Consider the following 16,624-nt stretch of genomic DNA (forward strand, 5'->3'; position numbering starts at 1 on the left):
AATAAAAAAGGTATACACCAGCAACGTGCAGCTCTCTATTAAGGAACAGTTGCTCAAGGACCTGACCTCAAGGAATAGTTACGGGCAAGGCACAAGTCCAATCTTTAGCCCTTCAGCTCTCGATGCTGCTGGACAGGGTAAGGCTGATAGGTACCGAGATAACGACATCTGTTTACTCAGAAATGAGTTGGAAAACACGGGCCAGCTCTCTGCTGGATGCTGTAGTTATCAGATGGTGGTAGATGAGCTCCTGTTGAGCTGGGCTCAATTTGAACCAGAGAGCCAGAGGTGATGGGGTTTTTTTCCCCCTTTGGAAAACAGAAGATACTGCCTTTCCACTTCCTGTATCGTAGCGTGCAGCTGAAAAAACCTGTTAGTATCTCTGAAACAAAGCGGGAGGAAAGGTAAACTTTCCATTCATGCACTTTTTTGCTTTAGACAGAGACGTGTTTTATAGCAGTGATGGGGCTTTCTCGAAGATCTGGCTATGTTAACATGTTGCTGCCCTGCGCAGGGGCTGCAGATGCAAGATCATCATCTTGGCACACGGTGATCTCTGCTCCTGCTCTCTGTTCTAACGGGAAGTGTTGAGAGAGATTTCTGAACGTACTTGGAGGCTTGCTGTAAAAGCTAAGCTGCTTTCGGAAAGGCCGTGGTATCTCTGTTTAATGTATCGAAACATCCACTTCACCTCTGTTAAGATGAGGCATCCAGCGGAGATTGCGATCACTTGTAGCCCTGAAAGATCCGGTGTGAAGATTCATTTAACTGCAGGCATCTTGGTCAAATTCTGACTCAAAGCACTCGTGTCCAGCTGAAAAGGCAATTCCTATCCTAAATGATTGTGTAATATTGCTGTGCCAAATTAAACAGCTGCTGCATTTCCCAGTGTATGATCTGCCTAACAGCCGAGGCTGGTAAGACTCTTTGAGTCTAGAGGTGCAGTATGAATGTGGGGAAGTGATGGGATGGCTTCATTAGTATCCCAAGTTTTCTATTACAGGGGCAAGCACCTAGCCTCTTTTCTATGTTAATCGTAGTGGAGGTGTTCTAGAAAATAGCTTAAGGGGAGATTAATATTCTTGACCATGTGCAGATTACTGTGAAACCTTTTTATCTTCATGTGCAACAAGCATTTTCTAAGTCAGCATTTTCACTAATACGCGGGTGCAAAGTTCGACATGGTGGGCCATAGATACAGAGTTTCCATATCACCTGAGGAGTTAGGTTCCTTGAACTTATTTATCAGCACTTTGGCTGATCAAAGCTTTGCTTATGCTGCTTACATCACGTAGGTTTGGATGCATGAATAACTCCCCCTTTAAAAAAAAAAAAAGAAAAAAAATTTAAAAAAAAGCTCTGCTTTCAGCCTGAGCAGTCTTTGTTGTGTAAATGAATTCAATTCTTCCCTCTCTTCCTCCCCCTGCCCCTGATCTTTCCAGGTCGAATCAAGTATTCGGAGCGAGTGTATGATGCATGTATGGATACATTTGACTGTCTTCCTCTTGCTGCCCTCTTAAACCAGCAATTTCTGTGTGTTCATGGAGGACTGTCTCCAGAAATCACGTGTCTAGATGACATTAGGAAAGTAAGTAATCTCCGTGGTCCTTTCACATAGCTTACAATTAATAGTGTGGTTAATGGCTTGCTTGATTCCTGCATGGAGTTCCAGGTCAAGGCTCCTGTGCTCTGCATGTCCACGCTGTAGGTGTCTGTACGCTGCTGCAGCTTTCACCAGCATTGTCCTGATTTTGTGTATGTTTTTCAGTTAGACAGGTTTAAGGAGCCTCCAGCCTTTGGTCCAATGTGTGACCTGCTCTGGTCCGATCCATCGGAGGATTACGGCAATGAGAAAACGCTGGAGCATTTCGCCCACAACACTGTTCGAGGCTGCTCCTATTTCTACAGGTAAGTGGTGTTTTAGGGGGGCTCTGATGGACTAGAGTTTTTTGTCTGCCCTTACACTAAGGTGTATAGGGAGATAAATTGCTATTCAGATCACTCTGTGGGAGTTTACAGTGTACCTGGTTCTGGAATAGTCTTCAGTTGGCTGTAATGCACAAAATCTTGTTTGTTTTCTCCTCCTATAATATTGAGCTCTCTTTGGATATGTTGCTCTGTGAAATTGTGGTATCGGACAGCAGAGATGCTTCTTTTAGCTGGCAGGGTGCCTTTTGAGTGGTTTTCAGGCATTGGACAGTACCAGGAGCTCTAGGAAATAATCTTTTCCTGTCTAAAAAAGAAGCATTTGTGCTGACAGACCACTTGTAGCCCAGCTGATAGGGAGGATTTGGCACCAGGGGTCTGTTTAACAGAATGCTTTGCAATTAATTTTTGAATCATGTAATACATACTGGTCTTGTTTGGGGATGCTGGACGCAAACGGAATGGATGCTGCAAGTGGCTGGTTCCTGAAACCAAGACCATGGGTGCTGTCTGTTCTCCTGTGCTACATGCTGATGTATACTTGCTTTTTGTTTTTCAGTTATCCTGCAGTTTGTGAATTTTTGCAGAACAATAGTTTGTTATCTGTAATCCGAGCTCATGAAGCCCAGGATGCTGGGTAAGTGCTGCAGCCTGGTAGCTGAGCAGGCTCCGTCTGCGTTCGTGTCATCCTTAGCAAGACCAGTATGTTTAACACTTGACCTGTTTTTCAGGTACCGAATGTACAGGAAGAGCCAGACAACAGGCTTTCCGTCATTAATCACAATCTTCTCTGCACCAAATTACCTAGATGTCTATAACAACAAGGGTAAGGCTGGCAAGGCCAGGGCTCTGCTGCTGTTTGGACATCAGGACTGTCCTCACGCACTTAGGAAATCCCTCTCTGTCTTCCCTTGCCTTGCCCACTCTGCCCTCTCCTCTAGTTGCATTCTTATGCATGAAATGAAAAAGAGCTTTATGTGCTAAACTGACAGCAGCTGGGGAGCTGGAAGTGGCTGGGTTCTCTGACTTGGAGACTTAATATATTACTGTGGCAATTACCTGTCAAGTTATAAAGCCTAGAATAATGCTTTCATTTCCAGCCACATGACGACTGAGTGCTATTGATGAATGCTGCCATAAAAGAGAAGCTGCTGGTGTAGGCAAGCTTTTAACTTCCCTGTGCCCCTAAAACCCTATGAGTATGATGGGGAGCTTCCCTCAGCTGTGGGGTTTTTCCACCCCTCACTTTGGATCTTGGGTCTGTGTTTATCACTTCAGATTTGCATAAATTTTAACAGCTTTGTTAAATTGGCCTTCGCGATTGTGCTAAGCTTTAGTGAAATGGGTAATGGGTAAACTGAAAAAATATTGCTTCAGGCTTCTCATTTTGGAGAGCTGGTAGTTTGATTCCTCATGAGTGCAACCTCCTGTTGATAATGAAGTTTCATTAGCGCAGGTACGACTCCCAGAAGTTGACAGTGCCTATGGACATGTGTTGTCTTTCCCTTTTCTCTCCTAGCTGCTGTACTGAAATATGAAAACAATGTCATGAACATCAGGCAGTTCAACTGTTCCCCTCATCCGTACTGGCTTCCAAACTTCATGGATGTCTTCACATGGTCTTTGCCTTTTGTAGGGGAAAAGGGTAAGAGATATTTGGATTTCTGTTATGAGTTGCCCGGTGATTGGTCATAGTACCCTGGGTGTTAGAAACCTGTCCCACAGGCTATTAAATGTGTTGGGAGAGTGTTGTAACTCATTAATACCAGATAACACTGGAAAGTAGTTCAGGTTCAAGGAGATCTGCATATTACCGGGTAAAGTTTGTGTGAAAATAATTGTTGATATCTGTTTTAGAAAGCTTTTACCAAGAAAATGATCCCTTCTTGCTTTTTCTGCATTGCTCATGGGGCCGATGTTGGGTGATGTAGCCCCGCCTCAGAATTTGGAGACGTTTCTCCTGCTCCTGGTTTGCAACAGAGAAATTAAAATCTCCTGTTGGCTTGTGGCCCACCAAAAAGGAAGCATTCACTTCAGTTTAAAGGCTTCTTTCATTCTGAAGGAGGCGAGGCTGCTTAAAATATGACCGAGACTTTGCCTCAATTTCTCAGCAGAAGGGTTTTTACATCTCCCGATGAGTTTAAATTCCACCCCAGTGTTGTGTGTTTGGAGTATGACTTCAAGGTCTGAAGTGCCAAAGGTTTTTTGACTTTGAGGAACCAAAGGTTGAATTCCCCCCAGATTTGACCTTCTGGGAGCCAGGTGGCCTGTTGTGCGGGTCGGGGTGGGGAGGTGGGACCTTCAGCGAGCCCAGGCTGTTCTCCATGAATGTTGGCACCCCACTCGCCACGTCTGTTTCATCTGTGATGTGCTTGGACGGCATCCACCTCCTTGGCAGAAGGTGTAAAGTATGTCGTCTGCTCTGGGTACTGCTGCGAGGTACCAGCAGTATGCAGCTAAAAGTGTCTTTGGGCTTCCACTTCCAGAGTATAAATGACCTTGAAATGGTTTGCTTGTCCAGCTCGTCCTCCAAATACCTCTGTCTGCCAAGTGTGTGCACCAGGCCTCTCTAATCTTCCTGTCTGTACTTCTTACAGTCACAGAAATGCTCGTTAACATCCTCAACATATGCTCCGATGATGAGTTGATTTCAGATGGTGATGAGACATTGGAAGGTAAAAAAACGCTGTTACGACCGAGCTGGTAACAGTGGGGGGGTGAAGGTGGGGAAGGTATATGATGCTAGCTCAAGAGTGATCAGCACTTGATTTATAGCTGGATGTCCAGCCAGGGTCTCCAGTTCCTTTTTGGCCAACCCTTGTGCAGTTCTGGGTAGGAAACTTTTTTTTTTTCCTTTGCTATTCAGTCACAGAGAAATTAAATTATATTCACTGTGACAGACGCTTCTTGCCAGCTACTCTGGAGAATGGTTTCCTGCTCCTTACAGAGACTGCTTCTCAAGTGGTTATTTTTTTCCCCCAATTCAAAATTTTCTGCACCAAAATATCTACCCAGTCTTCTCATCTGTTGCAGTGAACTCCTCTGAAAAGTGGCTTCTTGTGTCACCCCAAAAAAAGCAGAATGCAGTTTTTGGCCCGGGTTTTCAGCTATGCATGGAAGGGACAAAACAGTTGCTGAGCTGATCTGCAGTTTCAGTATCAGGGGGGATCGCTTGAGAGCGAGGAGGTGACCTCGAGGAAGCTCAGGCGCAGACGTGGGGCGTGCAGCGAGAAGCGGGGCTGTCAGCATGCACGGGGGGCATGACGGGGGCCCGGGGGAGCTGCCTGTACAGGTCCGTGTAGGGTGGAGGACAGTCAGTCCCGCAGAGAAGCGGAACACCATTGTGGTACAACAAGGTGCCGCTGCTTCGGTCAACAGGTTGAGACTTTAACCCGCTTCTCCCATTGCATTTCGTTTTTGTTTTTTTTCTTTCTCCCTCCCATGAAAATTAAATTTGTTTCTTCTATCTCTGTCTTCATCTACTTGTTTCTTGGTGTCTCCTCTCCCTGAAGATCACTACATTTCAAGCTATCAGAAAGGTACCCAGCTAGAATTTGCTACAAGCTTAATTTTCACTGCCTGTGCCACCAGATTCCTTGGAGTGGATTTGAATAGCTGACTAGTTGGGCAGTCTCTTCATCCCCTTTCAGTTTTAACATAAGCGCCGTGTGTTTTTTAACCCTTCTGCGTTCCTCCAGGAACTTGAGAAACGGGGTCACGTTTCTATCTGACTTTTGAATGCAGCCACTTAGTGCATGGCTGAGCCATCGGTGCATGTTAGACCTCCGGTTTGGCTTGTACTGTCCTAATGTGTAGTTGGGCCATGTGAGGAATCTCAGCTGAGAGGAGATGTATTTGTTACCTCTTTTACTTTGATTTTTGTTTGTTTTCAGTTACCCTCCATGCTTTTCTCTCATGTTCGGTCTGTATAGCGGAAGGGGAGTTCACATATCTCACTTTGTGTTTGTGTGGGGTCAAAGCAGAGTTGCAAGGCTCCGGCCAGCCGTTCACTGTGCGCGTTGGATGCCAAAGCTGATGCTTGCGTGACACTCCTCCCTGCGGCGAGCACAGCCCGGTGTTCTGCAGTGTTCATCAGCAGTCAGATTCGTCAGTGTTCTGCCTTGCAAAACTGTGTCTACATGGCTGAGTCATTTGTGTTACATCCTGTGTAGTGTGATCAAACCTGGTGAGCTTCGAACAAGACCTACCCGATCCGTTTCCTTTGGTGGTTCTACTCTCTTTAGACCTTTAAGTCCGTGTGTCATCTCGTTGGTGTTGCCCTTCTCACTGCCATCCTGACCGCCATCCTCTCAGCACTGTTCTCTCGAGAGTGTAGCTGTGAATCTGTAAACCATGATTTCTTTTCCTGGAGGCAGAGGCAGGTGCTTCATATTGACATTACCTGTGCCTGGAAAGCAGGAAACCTTAAACATGCTGGTGTTTGTTTTTTCTCTCCCTAAGGTGGGACAACAGTCCGTAAAGAAATCATCAGGAATAAGATTAGAGCCATTGGGAAGATGGCACGTGTCTTCTCGGTTCTGCGGTAAGGAAGCAGCTTGTGATTTGGGGTCTGAGTTTCATTTGGGGTCTGGGTAACGGGGGACGTTGGTCAGGGTGCACCAGGCAGGCATTTTTCCTGTTGGGGAAAAATCTTACAAGACTCTTGCTTCAGAGCGGATGGCAAAGGCTCGAGGTGGTGGTTTCTGTATGCCTGGCGGTCTGACTCTCTCAGAAACCTTCCTCTCAAGCACTGGCACCTTTGCCAACAGAAATGCTGCCGATCAGGTATATTTAGCCCTTTCAGGATGCATTTGCTGTGCCGTAGCTCTGATGCGTCGAGGCTGAGTAAGCAGAGGTCCTGTATTTACGAGGCAGGGTTGTGCTCGGTGCCCAGCAGGTCGGACGCGTGCTGCCTGCGGTCAGCACAGGGCAGACTCCAGTTTTCATGCTGCTCGCCACTAACAGTCTTGCGTGGACCTAAATGACCGTTGCATTAATCTCTCGGTAACTGGTTGTGTTGCCTCTCGTTTGCAGAGAGGAGAGCGAGAGCGTGCTGACTCTCAAAGGCCTGACTCCCACAGGTACACTGCCCCTGGGAGTGCTCTCAGGGGGGAGGCAGACCCTACAGACTGGTGAGTACGAATGATCCTCCCCTCTGAAACACTGCACCCCCTCTGCAGTTTTATACCTGGCCCTCAGCTACCCTGAAAACCATTCGGTCAGTTCCCGTAGGCGTACTTCAGGGTGCCAGGGGACCTGAGAGGCGGTTCGGGCCCACGGGGAGGAAGGATTCAGAAATAGGAGAAAGCAGAAATGTAGGTGGGGATGTGGAGAGCCTTCCAAGATGTCCCTGTATACCCTGGAGAAGGGGAACGCGAGGAAAAAAAGACAACAAACAGCACCCTGCCTAAAGCATGTGTGTTGCTTTATTGTATGTTTCTGCAACAATTTTTACCATTTATTTCCCTTCTAACGCTGCATGACAAGCATCCTCTGCCTCACCTATCTGCTGCTGCTGTGTGATAGCTTATATATGAATGTAATAGTCAACACGCCTGCTCGTTTGTTCTTTGTTAAACGAAACCCCTCCAATTTTGACCCTGTGAAATTGTGAATCCCAAACAGAGGAAGCTTAGATTTAGTTGAAGGAAGGAGATTCTTCCAGGCCTGTATGTTTCATATTAAGACTTCTCTTGGCCCCCTGGTTTTGATCTGGTTTTGGAGGCTTCTTTTCTGTGCTTGCTGGCAAATACTTTTCTCCCTCCCTCAGCAGCCGACTGGTCTGTCTTACCAGTGTGCTGAGAGCAGGACTGAGCTAGCGATCTGCGTGCTTTAAACTCGCAGGGCAGGGAGATTGGCTGATGGTCAGGGAATGAGTTATCATAGTAACATGTATCCCCAGAGGGAATCCTGTAATCTAGTGTTTTAATCCTTTCCTGCCGCCAGCCTTTGAATGCTGGCATCTCACCAGCCTGCTTTCCCCTTCCTGTCAGCGCTGGGTAATTTCCTGCGGGCTCAGAAGAGGGCTTGTTCTGGGATTGCCTTGCCTTGATTAAATAGTTCACAAGTGAGAAACGTGTAAATATTGCTGCCCGCTCCTGGGCGTGGGGAGAATGTGGTATTGCTCCCAAACTCATGGGTTTCTCTGCCCGCAGAGGAGTATGAATTTTTTTTTTTTTCCTTTTTTTTTATAGCAACCAGAATGGTTTCTGTCGCCCCAGTTCTGCTGCAGGCATGGGAACAGAGCCTGAGTGGGAAGGCGGCTGTTACAGCTCGGCTTGAGCAGCCGGCTCGCTCGTGGTGCCGCAGCTTTGCCCCTATAGCTGACAGCGCAGGGAGCGGGTCGTGCTGCGATGCTCTCCTGCGCCTTCCCCTCTCGAGGGGGGGGTTCCTCTGAGGGGCTACCAGGCAGCTCCCCCCAGTAAGGAAGCTGAGATTTGTGCATCTCCCCGAGACACGACAACCAAGCTGGACCTTCGCTGCTGCCTTACCCGACCCTGCCTGCCGCCTCCTCCCGTGGCTGCAGGCTTCCCCACCCCTGCTGCTCCCGGCACCCCGTGTTCCCCTCAGCAGCACCCTGCTTTTTGTGCCCTTCTCGTGCTCCTTTCCCCGTCGTGCCTCCTTCTCTCACCCCTTCCCCTTTCGCACGTCCCTTTGCACCGCGCCGTCTGCTCGCAGCAGTGTCCTGGTGAATGTACAGGCGCTTCTTCAGCAGCCGTGCTGGGAGCCCGTCTGCTTGGCGGGGAGAGGAGGGGACTTCCCCCCCTTTTGGGGTGCCTCTGCGCCCCGAAAGAGGAGAGACAGGGCTGCAGGTAGCAGTGGTTGGGGCCCTTTCCCTCCCTGAGCCTCCTGCCAACCTTTCGCAGCATGGCTTAGCAAAATCGGATCAATAAAGTCACCGAATCTGGAGCAAAGATGTTCAGCCACAGCTCCATTCTTCCTCCGTGGCCTCTCAAGGACCATGTGGCCTTTGTATTGTGTCCAAAGCGAAAAACTGTGGCGTTTTGAGGCTAAAAGCAGGGGGTTTGTTCGAGGGAAGGGCCTCCTCCCAGATGTTGAGGCAGGGACTACCAAAACTTGGACAGCTGCTGCAGCAGATTTAGGAAGGGGGACGTTGCTCAGCTTTATGGTGCCTTGTTGCTTGGTAACACTTTTAGGAGGTGGAGCTGAAGCCAAACTGGATTTGAAGCATCGGCCTATTTTTTTGCTATAATTCAAGGCATTGGGAGCGGAGCAGCCTGGTATCTGCTGCTGCCTGCCCTCCCCCGGAGAACAAACTTCCTCTCTCTTCCCCACTGCTCCAAAATGTCATCACATCCCTCGGGATCGCTTCCCTTATGTGGCTCTGGTGGTTGCGGCTGTGCTCTGGGGTGAATTCCACATAATTTACCTTCTGAAGGTGGCCAGGGCACCCTAGAGCCACCGAACTGGGAGCAGGGGGGCTGTAAATGCAGGTGGAGACCCATGGCTTAGTCCGAGACTGTCACTGTCCTTGCCGTGGGACGCCTGCGCGCCCGAGCCCTCCAGTGCATGCAGCAGAAAGCCGTCTCTCTGCTTCTTTGTCTCTTTCCATCGGATTTATCTGTGTGACGAGTCCAGCGAACGTGAGGAAAAGGAGACTCCCCCGTGTCAGTGCTCAGCAGACGCGAAGCCCGAGGGAGTCCCCTTTCAGCCTTCCTTCAAGCGCCTGTCACCTTTTTTTCCTCTTGCCAGTTGGTTTGGATTACGGTCGTCTCCACTGGGGCTGGGAGGCTGTGGGCTCTGCGTTCGCAGCGATGATGTTAGATCACTCACTGTCACTCTTTTTTTTCTGTCTTCATTTTTGCATGCCACTGTTCTTCTGTATTGCAGCCACAGTAGAAGCGGTAGAGGCACGGGAAGGTATGGCTAGAATCCGGCGAGAGACTCAAATCATCTCTGTGTGTGCGTGCGCTAATTTTAAAGAGCTTTATCAGCCTTATGGAAGCTTTTTACTCTTGCATCACCAGAAGTGGGGGAGGATGGGCCCCTGCTGGGAAGAAAAAAAAATACACAGTGGGCTGGTTCAAGTCTATTTGAGCCTTAATGAGGCTATGGCGTAGTGCAATACCTTTATTCCAAAGAGTGCCCTCTCTCCGGAGCGGTTTGCGCTCTGGTGTCTCAAGACCTCGGTGTTGGGGTCCTGCAATCTGATCTCGGATGCCTGGTGGCTGAGTTCATCCCCTGGGTATCTCGATCCGGTGAAGGCTGCCAGCACGCTTGGTCAAAATCATCTAGGAAATAGCGGATTGCGCGGCTCTGATGTAATCCTCGCCTTCCCCACAGGTGGGCCCGGTGTGGAGAAGTAGTTTTCTCCCTGTAGTACATGTTGGAATGACAGATTCATGAGGTTACTGTCTGGGGAGGTTTTCTCCTCGATAGCTCCATTCGGCTACTGATGAATGGGGCCGTACGTCTGCGTAGAGAACTTTTTGATTACCAAGGGAAGTTTTGTTTGTAAACCAGCCAAGTCCTTGTAAAAAGATTTGGCACAAAACCCTTTTTCTTAAATTATCTGTAACACAAAGAAGTTAAACATTTGGTCCGTATCATCACCTCAAGGATGATGTACTCAGCCTCGTAGTGATGAAACAGAGATACGCCTGCCCTTGGTGGGACTTCATCACTCATGAGACTGCCTGTGTGTCTCCTGGTCATGCAAGAAGCGTTGCGTTTGTGATCCGAGGACTAGCTGTTTCCCTCTCCTGGTGTTGCAGTGTGTGGTTTGTGTTGGAGTTAAAGCCTTGTGGTGGTGTCTTTGTTGTGTTGTTTTGGTTTTGCCTTTTTATTTTTTTTTTTTTTTTTTTTTTTTTTTTTAGTATCGTGTTTTTCAGCTTTGAAAGTTTCCTGAGATTTCATTGTTTTGGGGACACTGAGCACTTGTCTGGTCTTCAAGTTCCTGCTACTAAACTGTATTAAAAGAGAAACGATTAGGGAGCAGAGCAAGTCGCTGCGGTCTGGATCCTAGGCTTTGCTGCTGTGACCTAGCGCAGTTCAAGTTCCCAGCTGCGCTGTGGTACCCACATGAGCTGGCGATGCCAAAAATCCCCTACGGACCCATCTCGTGGTTCCCGTAGCCAGACATGTGCTTTCTGTCGCCCTGACTCTGTCCTGTACGTGTCTGGCGTGTGCTAAAGGGCTCCTATCCGGGGATCCGCGGCTCAGACTAACTCTCCTTTCTCGGCCCTTCTCCCTGCAGCCATTCGTGGATTTTCACCGCAGCACAAGATCCGCAGCTTCGAAGAAGCCAGAGGGCTGGATCGCATTAACGAACGCATGCCGCCACGTAAAGATTCAATGCACTCAGACGGGCCGGTGAACTTGGTAACCTCAACAAACTCTGCGGACAAGAATGGCACAGGGAAGAAAGCCCAGTAACGGTTCGAGCGCCCAATCTGCACCACTAAAGGATCCAAAACTTAATGAATTTTATTTATTTATTATTGGGGTGGGGTGGGGGCAGGGGAGAAACCAACTTCACCTGGAGGCACGTTCATAATCCAGTTTGCATCCATTCTGTAAGAAAGGTGACCATTTTGTAATTTTTTTATTTATGTTCAATATATAAAAAGTCCATCTTTTTTTAATTTAGAAACCAATCTAACTGCTAGTGCATATATGAAGTGTTGTGCTGTACAGCTGACCTCTCCTCCACGAGAGGCAAACCTCTGTGGGGGGATTAAAAGAAACAAAAACAGTCCCAGGCAACTTGGGTCGTTGACTTTGGTACAATTCTAAGTTAGCCTGTGCTTTCAAAAGCAGGTCCTTTCGTTGAAGATAGGGTTGGTTTGGTTTTTCTTTTCACAACTGTCTTCTTCCCAGAGTTTGCTGTTGTTTTCTTCAACTTCTTGCCTACCTGCATCTGCTGCTTTAGCAACCGATTCTGTGGAAGGCACGTGGCACGGTGCAACTGGCTGGCATCCGTCCCTCTTCCAAGGTGACATCCAAATATTCAGGATTAGCTCTAAAGGACTCCAGTGTGTTATACCAATCACAGCACCTTTTCCTTCAGTAATTCAGTTTTATTCCAGTGGAGCCCCGAGCAAAAAAAAGTAACCTCTTAATCGGAACGGGAAGGCGGGTGGGAGAAGCGCTGCCCCTTGTTGCAGCTCCTCCCGAAGCCTCAGCCGTTCGGATTCGGTGCAGCCAGCTGTACGCCGGAGTTTGTCAGCTGGGACTGCCTGTGCAAGCGGGAATCCCTCTGGGAATCCCTCTGATTCAGAGCAGAGGAATTGTATCCGGTCTCCAGTGATCAGCAGGTCTTTGGGAAATCTGCAGGGCCTGAATTTTAAAGGAAAAAGGGGGTGATGTATAACCCGTGGATAGAAAGACCCCCCCCCGCTACCACCATCACATACTGCAGAGCCCGTGGCACGTTCCCCTGCGCCCGGCTCTCGAATCGGGTCTTGCTGATCAGTATTTGAGTGGTGGGCGTACGCGGTGGTCTCCCCTAAGCCAGCATCGCCTCCCAGTCATCCAGCATGCGTCTTTGGGGGGGGGCTTTCACCTACTGCGGACGACGTGGGCTTACCCCGCTGCCGGTTACTTTGTTAGCCGGCGGCTATTCCAAAGGAGCCACGGGCACATCAGCCTTTCCCGGCAGCCGGAGGGGGTTTGCTGGCTTGTGATAAAAGATTTGGGGAAGGATGGGTGACGGTGCTGCTCGTTTCTGTAGAGACGTGGCTTGTTGGCTGATGGCCAGCGGCGAGGCGGCTTTGCTAAAAAGCCCCTGGTTTGGGAAGCGCGTCCCTCCCTCGGCTGCAGGGGAGGGAGGATGGTTTTACGGTAGGTTGGCAGGTAGAAGAACCGAGTGGATCTGGCAGAAATTTTGGAAGGGTTTTTGTGCGGTGCTGGAGAGAGGGAGGGGGATCTCCCGGTGAAAGGAGGGTTTCCGGAGGACGCCCTCTTTGCCGTGTCAAGGGTTTTGAAGCTTGGATCTGTTAAGCAGAGCCTCGTTCTTTCACTTAAACTTTGACCTGGAGTGAGCGTTGAAAAAAAAAAAAGGATTTTGTGAGATTCCCGTTTGGTTGCTTCCCTTCCCTTCATGTCACTTGAGCCGCGTCCTCTTCTGCCTGCACAGAGTCAAAGCAGCAGCTTTCAGAAGCAAATCCCTTGCCAGCTTTCGCTTCTTTTCCAGCTGAACTGTCTATTATGCTTTCCCCAAGCAAGGGCAGCAGGTGAGCGGGCTTAGCCTCTAACAAGGGACGTTTGCCAACCCCTTCGCTGGATCTTGCTGTCTTCCCTTTGTGCTCCGGCCCTAAGCCGCGATTCCAGCGACAGAGGAAAACAGCAACTTTGCAGGAAGCTTTCAAATTGTCTTATAATCATACGTCACTTAATTTCATGCCAGCTATTTAGGAAATCTGTGAGCAGACCACTGGGTTTTCACAAGAGACTTTTGAGTCGCATGCCTCCACTTTTTCTTTTTTTTTTTTTTTTCCTTTTTCCCTTTTTTACACGCCCACTGCTTTGCAAAAAGTGCGAGATGTTTTGAGCAAGCTTCTCTAACCCCATATGAGGCGTGGGGCCAATTGCCTTTGTCTGTGAGTATTTCTTCTGTTTTTTTAACGGCATCCTTTCTGAAACACAGTGAGCCGATGTGTGGTATCTTCCTCTGAGAGCGCAAACCGTGCAAAGGTGCTGCCCGTGCATGTTCGGGCATGTTGTTCTGACCCAGGCTGGGATCTCACCCAAGCAGCAGTTTTAGTCGGGAGCTTTGGGACGGGTGCTGCGGCGGGGGGGGATGCTCGTACCCCGAGCCTGGCAGCCCGTGCGTGGGGGCTCAGCAGGGACCGTCCCTTTGCGGAGAGGGATTTGCTTCGCTTGCGGTTTATCCCCCAACCTTCTTCTCCTGCTCCGGCATCGCCAGCTCCCCCCCAAAACCCGTTTGACCCCTTGTGCTTCGTGGTTTGCTGTCGTTGCAGAGCACGGGGGGGCTGACGGCGCTGCGAGGAGCTGTCACCCCCCCGGTCCCTGGAGCCGGGTGTTGCCGAAAACATCCCTGCGGCTGGTGGGGGCCGCAGCACCGCAGCATCCCGGCCCAGGAGGGGCTGGTGCCTCTCGGGGAAGGCGGTTAATGGCTGGATGTTGCTGTTGTCCCGTCCCCGTCCCCCCCCGCCCCGGCGAGAGCCCTGCCGTATGGCAGCCGGCATGTATGGATGCCATACTGCCAGGCGAAGCAGAGCTCCCATTGCTGTAGCAACGCCAGTGCTGGTCCCCCCTTCCCTTGACATGAGTTCCCGAGGGGGTGAGGAGCAGGATGGGGCGCATGGGTGCTAATTACCCCCTCGATTGACAAAGGCACATCCGTGTAACGCTCTCCGTGCTGGCATCCCTGCCAAGCGCAGCCCCCGGCCGGCGGCAGGAGCTGCGGGGAAGGCAGAGCTTTCCCCTGCCCCACCGCCGAGCCCAGAATCCCCATCCCCTCTTCACCAGCTTTTGGGGAAGAGGTGACGAAGACCTCGGAGCCGAGACTGGCAGCCGCTAAGTCCCTCGCTCATCCCGGCAGAGCGCCCTGCCCCGATCCCCACCACGGCAAAACAGCAAAATGCCAGAAATACGCAGATTTCCCCTCCCTCTTCCTCTTCCTCTTCCCCCCCCCCAACCCCTGCAAAGCCAGCGCCTCGGAGCTATGCACGTCTCAAGACCTCTCATCTCAGAGCTCCCGCCCGTCCCTTTCCCTCCCCGGCTGCCACCCGGAGCTTGGCAAACAGGACTCCGGGAATGCAAGCCAAGGAGCACAACCGGCCCCGGGGAAAGCCCAGCCGCCGCCTCCGCAGGCTGGCCTCGCAGCCTGGGTTTTTATTTTTTTTTTTTTTTTTGCATGTTATAGCAAGGTGCATGTAACAAGGAGGGGAGTCAGCAATGGGTCGGGTGGTGGGTTGAGTTCAAGCTTTTTTTGTTTTATTTGGCGTTGGGAGAACCTCTTGCTGCCCGTGCCAGCCCGGGAGCCTGTCGCGGCACTCGGGCACGGATCCGACCTAGCTAGGTGCGGTGGCAGGGATGCGTGGAGGCCCACCGGCCTCTGCCAGGGAGGACCTGAAGCCCCACGGGACACGTGCTGGGTGCAGTGATGGTGATTTTAGGGTTCTCGATGCTGAAGGATCATACGCCCGTTGCCTGGAGACTGCCTCCTTTTTTTTCTTTTTTCCTTGCTTTTTTTTTTTTTAGTTATGTTTAAAGGAGAAAAAAAAATGGTGAAAATGTTATTTATTGGCAGAAATTATTTAATATAATTTCTTTTTTTTTTTTTGTGAACAAGGAATGAATTTGTTAGAACTGTCTTAATGTAAATTGGAAGTCATCTTTAAGGAGAAAAAAAAAAAAGTTAAAAATTGACACAGTCACTCGCCTCCGCTATGGTTTATTTTGGGGTGCGCTGGGGTGCCTGGCTCCCGGGGCGGAGGGCACGGCAAGGAGCCCCCACGGGTGCTGTGCCTGGCTTTCGGGAAGGAAGGGAGAAAGGTTTTAGGGTCTGTTTTACAGCTGCTGCCTCGCTCAGGGCCCCTCTCCGGGGCCAGGGCAGCGCCCAGACGGCGTCTCCCAACCTCCCCGGCACGTCGGCACTTGCGAAGTCGCTCCCGGGCGCTTTTGTTGGAGAGCTCTCGGCTCCCTCTCCTCGCCCCTCCGTCCTTCCAGCCACTGGCTGAGTAAATAATCCTCCTCCCGCTGCCTTCCTGGGTGCCAGGAGGAAGAGGAGGGTATTTGCCGGCTCTTGTTTCACCCCCTCGGCTCCTTCCTCGCCCCTCTTGCGGGGTGCCCCCTCCGTGCCATGGGCTTGTAGGACTTTGGCGAGCAACCCTGGTGTTCGTGCTGGCCGGGCTCCATCCCGCTGGGTTACAGCTCCAACTCCAGCCTGGTTCCCCCGGCTTCTGCCCAGGGATCCCCAACCTGTGCCAGCGCAGGCCGAGCAAGGGGGCAGGAGATGGCTCCTACAGCGGTCCTGGCTCCGGCATCGCCTGCTCCCTGCCTGGCTGGGGAGCTGGGGCGAGCTGGCTCCCAGCTGTGGCTGCCACATCTGGCTTCTCCCTTGCAGCACCTCTGCCCGATGCCGGGGTTGCTTGGGTCAGCATCTCACCGTCGAGTTTAGCTCACCACGTGCAATCCGTTTGCCGTCTCCTGCTCCTCACCGCGGCTCCCCGGGCCCGGCATGGTGTGACAGCCGTTCCCAGCTGCTGGGGAGCGGTCAGGGTGCGACCGGGGAAGGGATGCTCCATCTCTCCCACCCCTTTCCTGGGTGTTTCCACCAAACAAGGGGGAGCCGCTAGCAACCTGCCTCGCACCCAGCATCGCTGCCCAGCCCCGGGCTCCCCGACCCTCGGCACAGGCAGGGTACGGTGCCGGTCTCGGCAGCGAGGGGCTCCGGCAGCTGCCCACGACAGCCCTGACCAAGAGAGCATCTCTCGGCCTGACCGCACGCTCCCGGCTGGCATCGCCGCGCTGAGCAAACAGGAAACACTCGCCCTTTGTTAATCCCGTCCCAGGCTGCGCGTTAAATATTTATCTGCGAGCGGAGGCTGGTGCCGGGAGCTGGGCGGAGGGAGGCAGGGCCGGCGCTGGAGGCTGCTCGCTTCGCAAGGGGACGGTGCATGGGGCCGTGGAGGTGAGTCCGGTCCCTGCCGGGGGGAGCTGGCCCCCTCCCCGGGGTAGGCTGTGGGTGGCGTGGGGTGGCCGGGACCCC

General features: G+C 51.3%; 1 protein-coding gene across 1 annotated transcript in view; it reads left to right on the plus strand.

Annotated features, from left to right (window-relative positions):
* Nucleotides 1-11,365, plus strand: part of PPP3CC (protein phosphatase 3 catalytic subunit gamma) — a 32,743-nt gene extending 21,378 nt beyond the window's left edge. Inside the window, exons 5-15 of the mRNA XM_050910156.1 lie at nucleotides 1,443-1,588; nucleotides 1,769-1,908; nucleotides 2,486-2,563; nucleotides 2,658-2,752; nucleotides 3,446-3,571; nucleotides 4,524-4,601; nucleotides 5,439-5,465; nucleotides 6,388-6,469; nucleotides 6,961-7,058; nucleotides 9,778-9,807; nucleotides 11,144-11,365. Coding sequence (XP_050766113.1) covers nucleotides 1,443-1,588; nucleotides 1,769-1,908; nucleotides 2,486-2,563; nucleotides 2,658-2,752; nucleotides 3,446-3,571; nucleotides 4,524-4,601; nucleotides 5,439-5,465; nucleotides 6,388-6,469; nucleotides 6,961-7,058; nucleotides 9,778-9,807; nucleotides 11,144-11,322 — 1,079 coding nt within the window. The 3' untranslated portion in view covers nucleotides 11,323-11,365. The remainder of the gene's footprint in view (nucleotides 1-1,442; nucleotides 1,589-1,768; nucleotides 1,909-2,485; nucleotides 2,564-2,657; nucleotides 2,753-3,445; nucleotides 3,572-4,523; nucleotides 4,602-5,438; nucleotides 5,466-6,387; nucleotides 6,470-6,960; nucleotides 7,059-9,777; nucleotides 9,808-11,143) is intronic.
* Nucleotides 11,366-16,624: the final 5,259 nt, after the last annotated feature.

Source organism: Gymnogyps californianus, chromosome 23 (assembly GCF_018139145.2).
Source record: "Gymnogyps californianus isolate 813 chromosome 23, ASM1813914v2, whole genome shotgun sequence".
Taxonomy (NCBI): domain Eukaryota; kingdom Metazoa; phylum Chordata; class Aves; order Accipitriformes; family Cathartidae; genus Gymnogyps; species Gymnogyps californianus.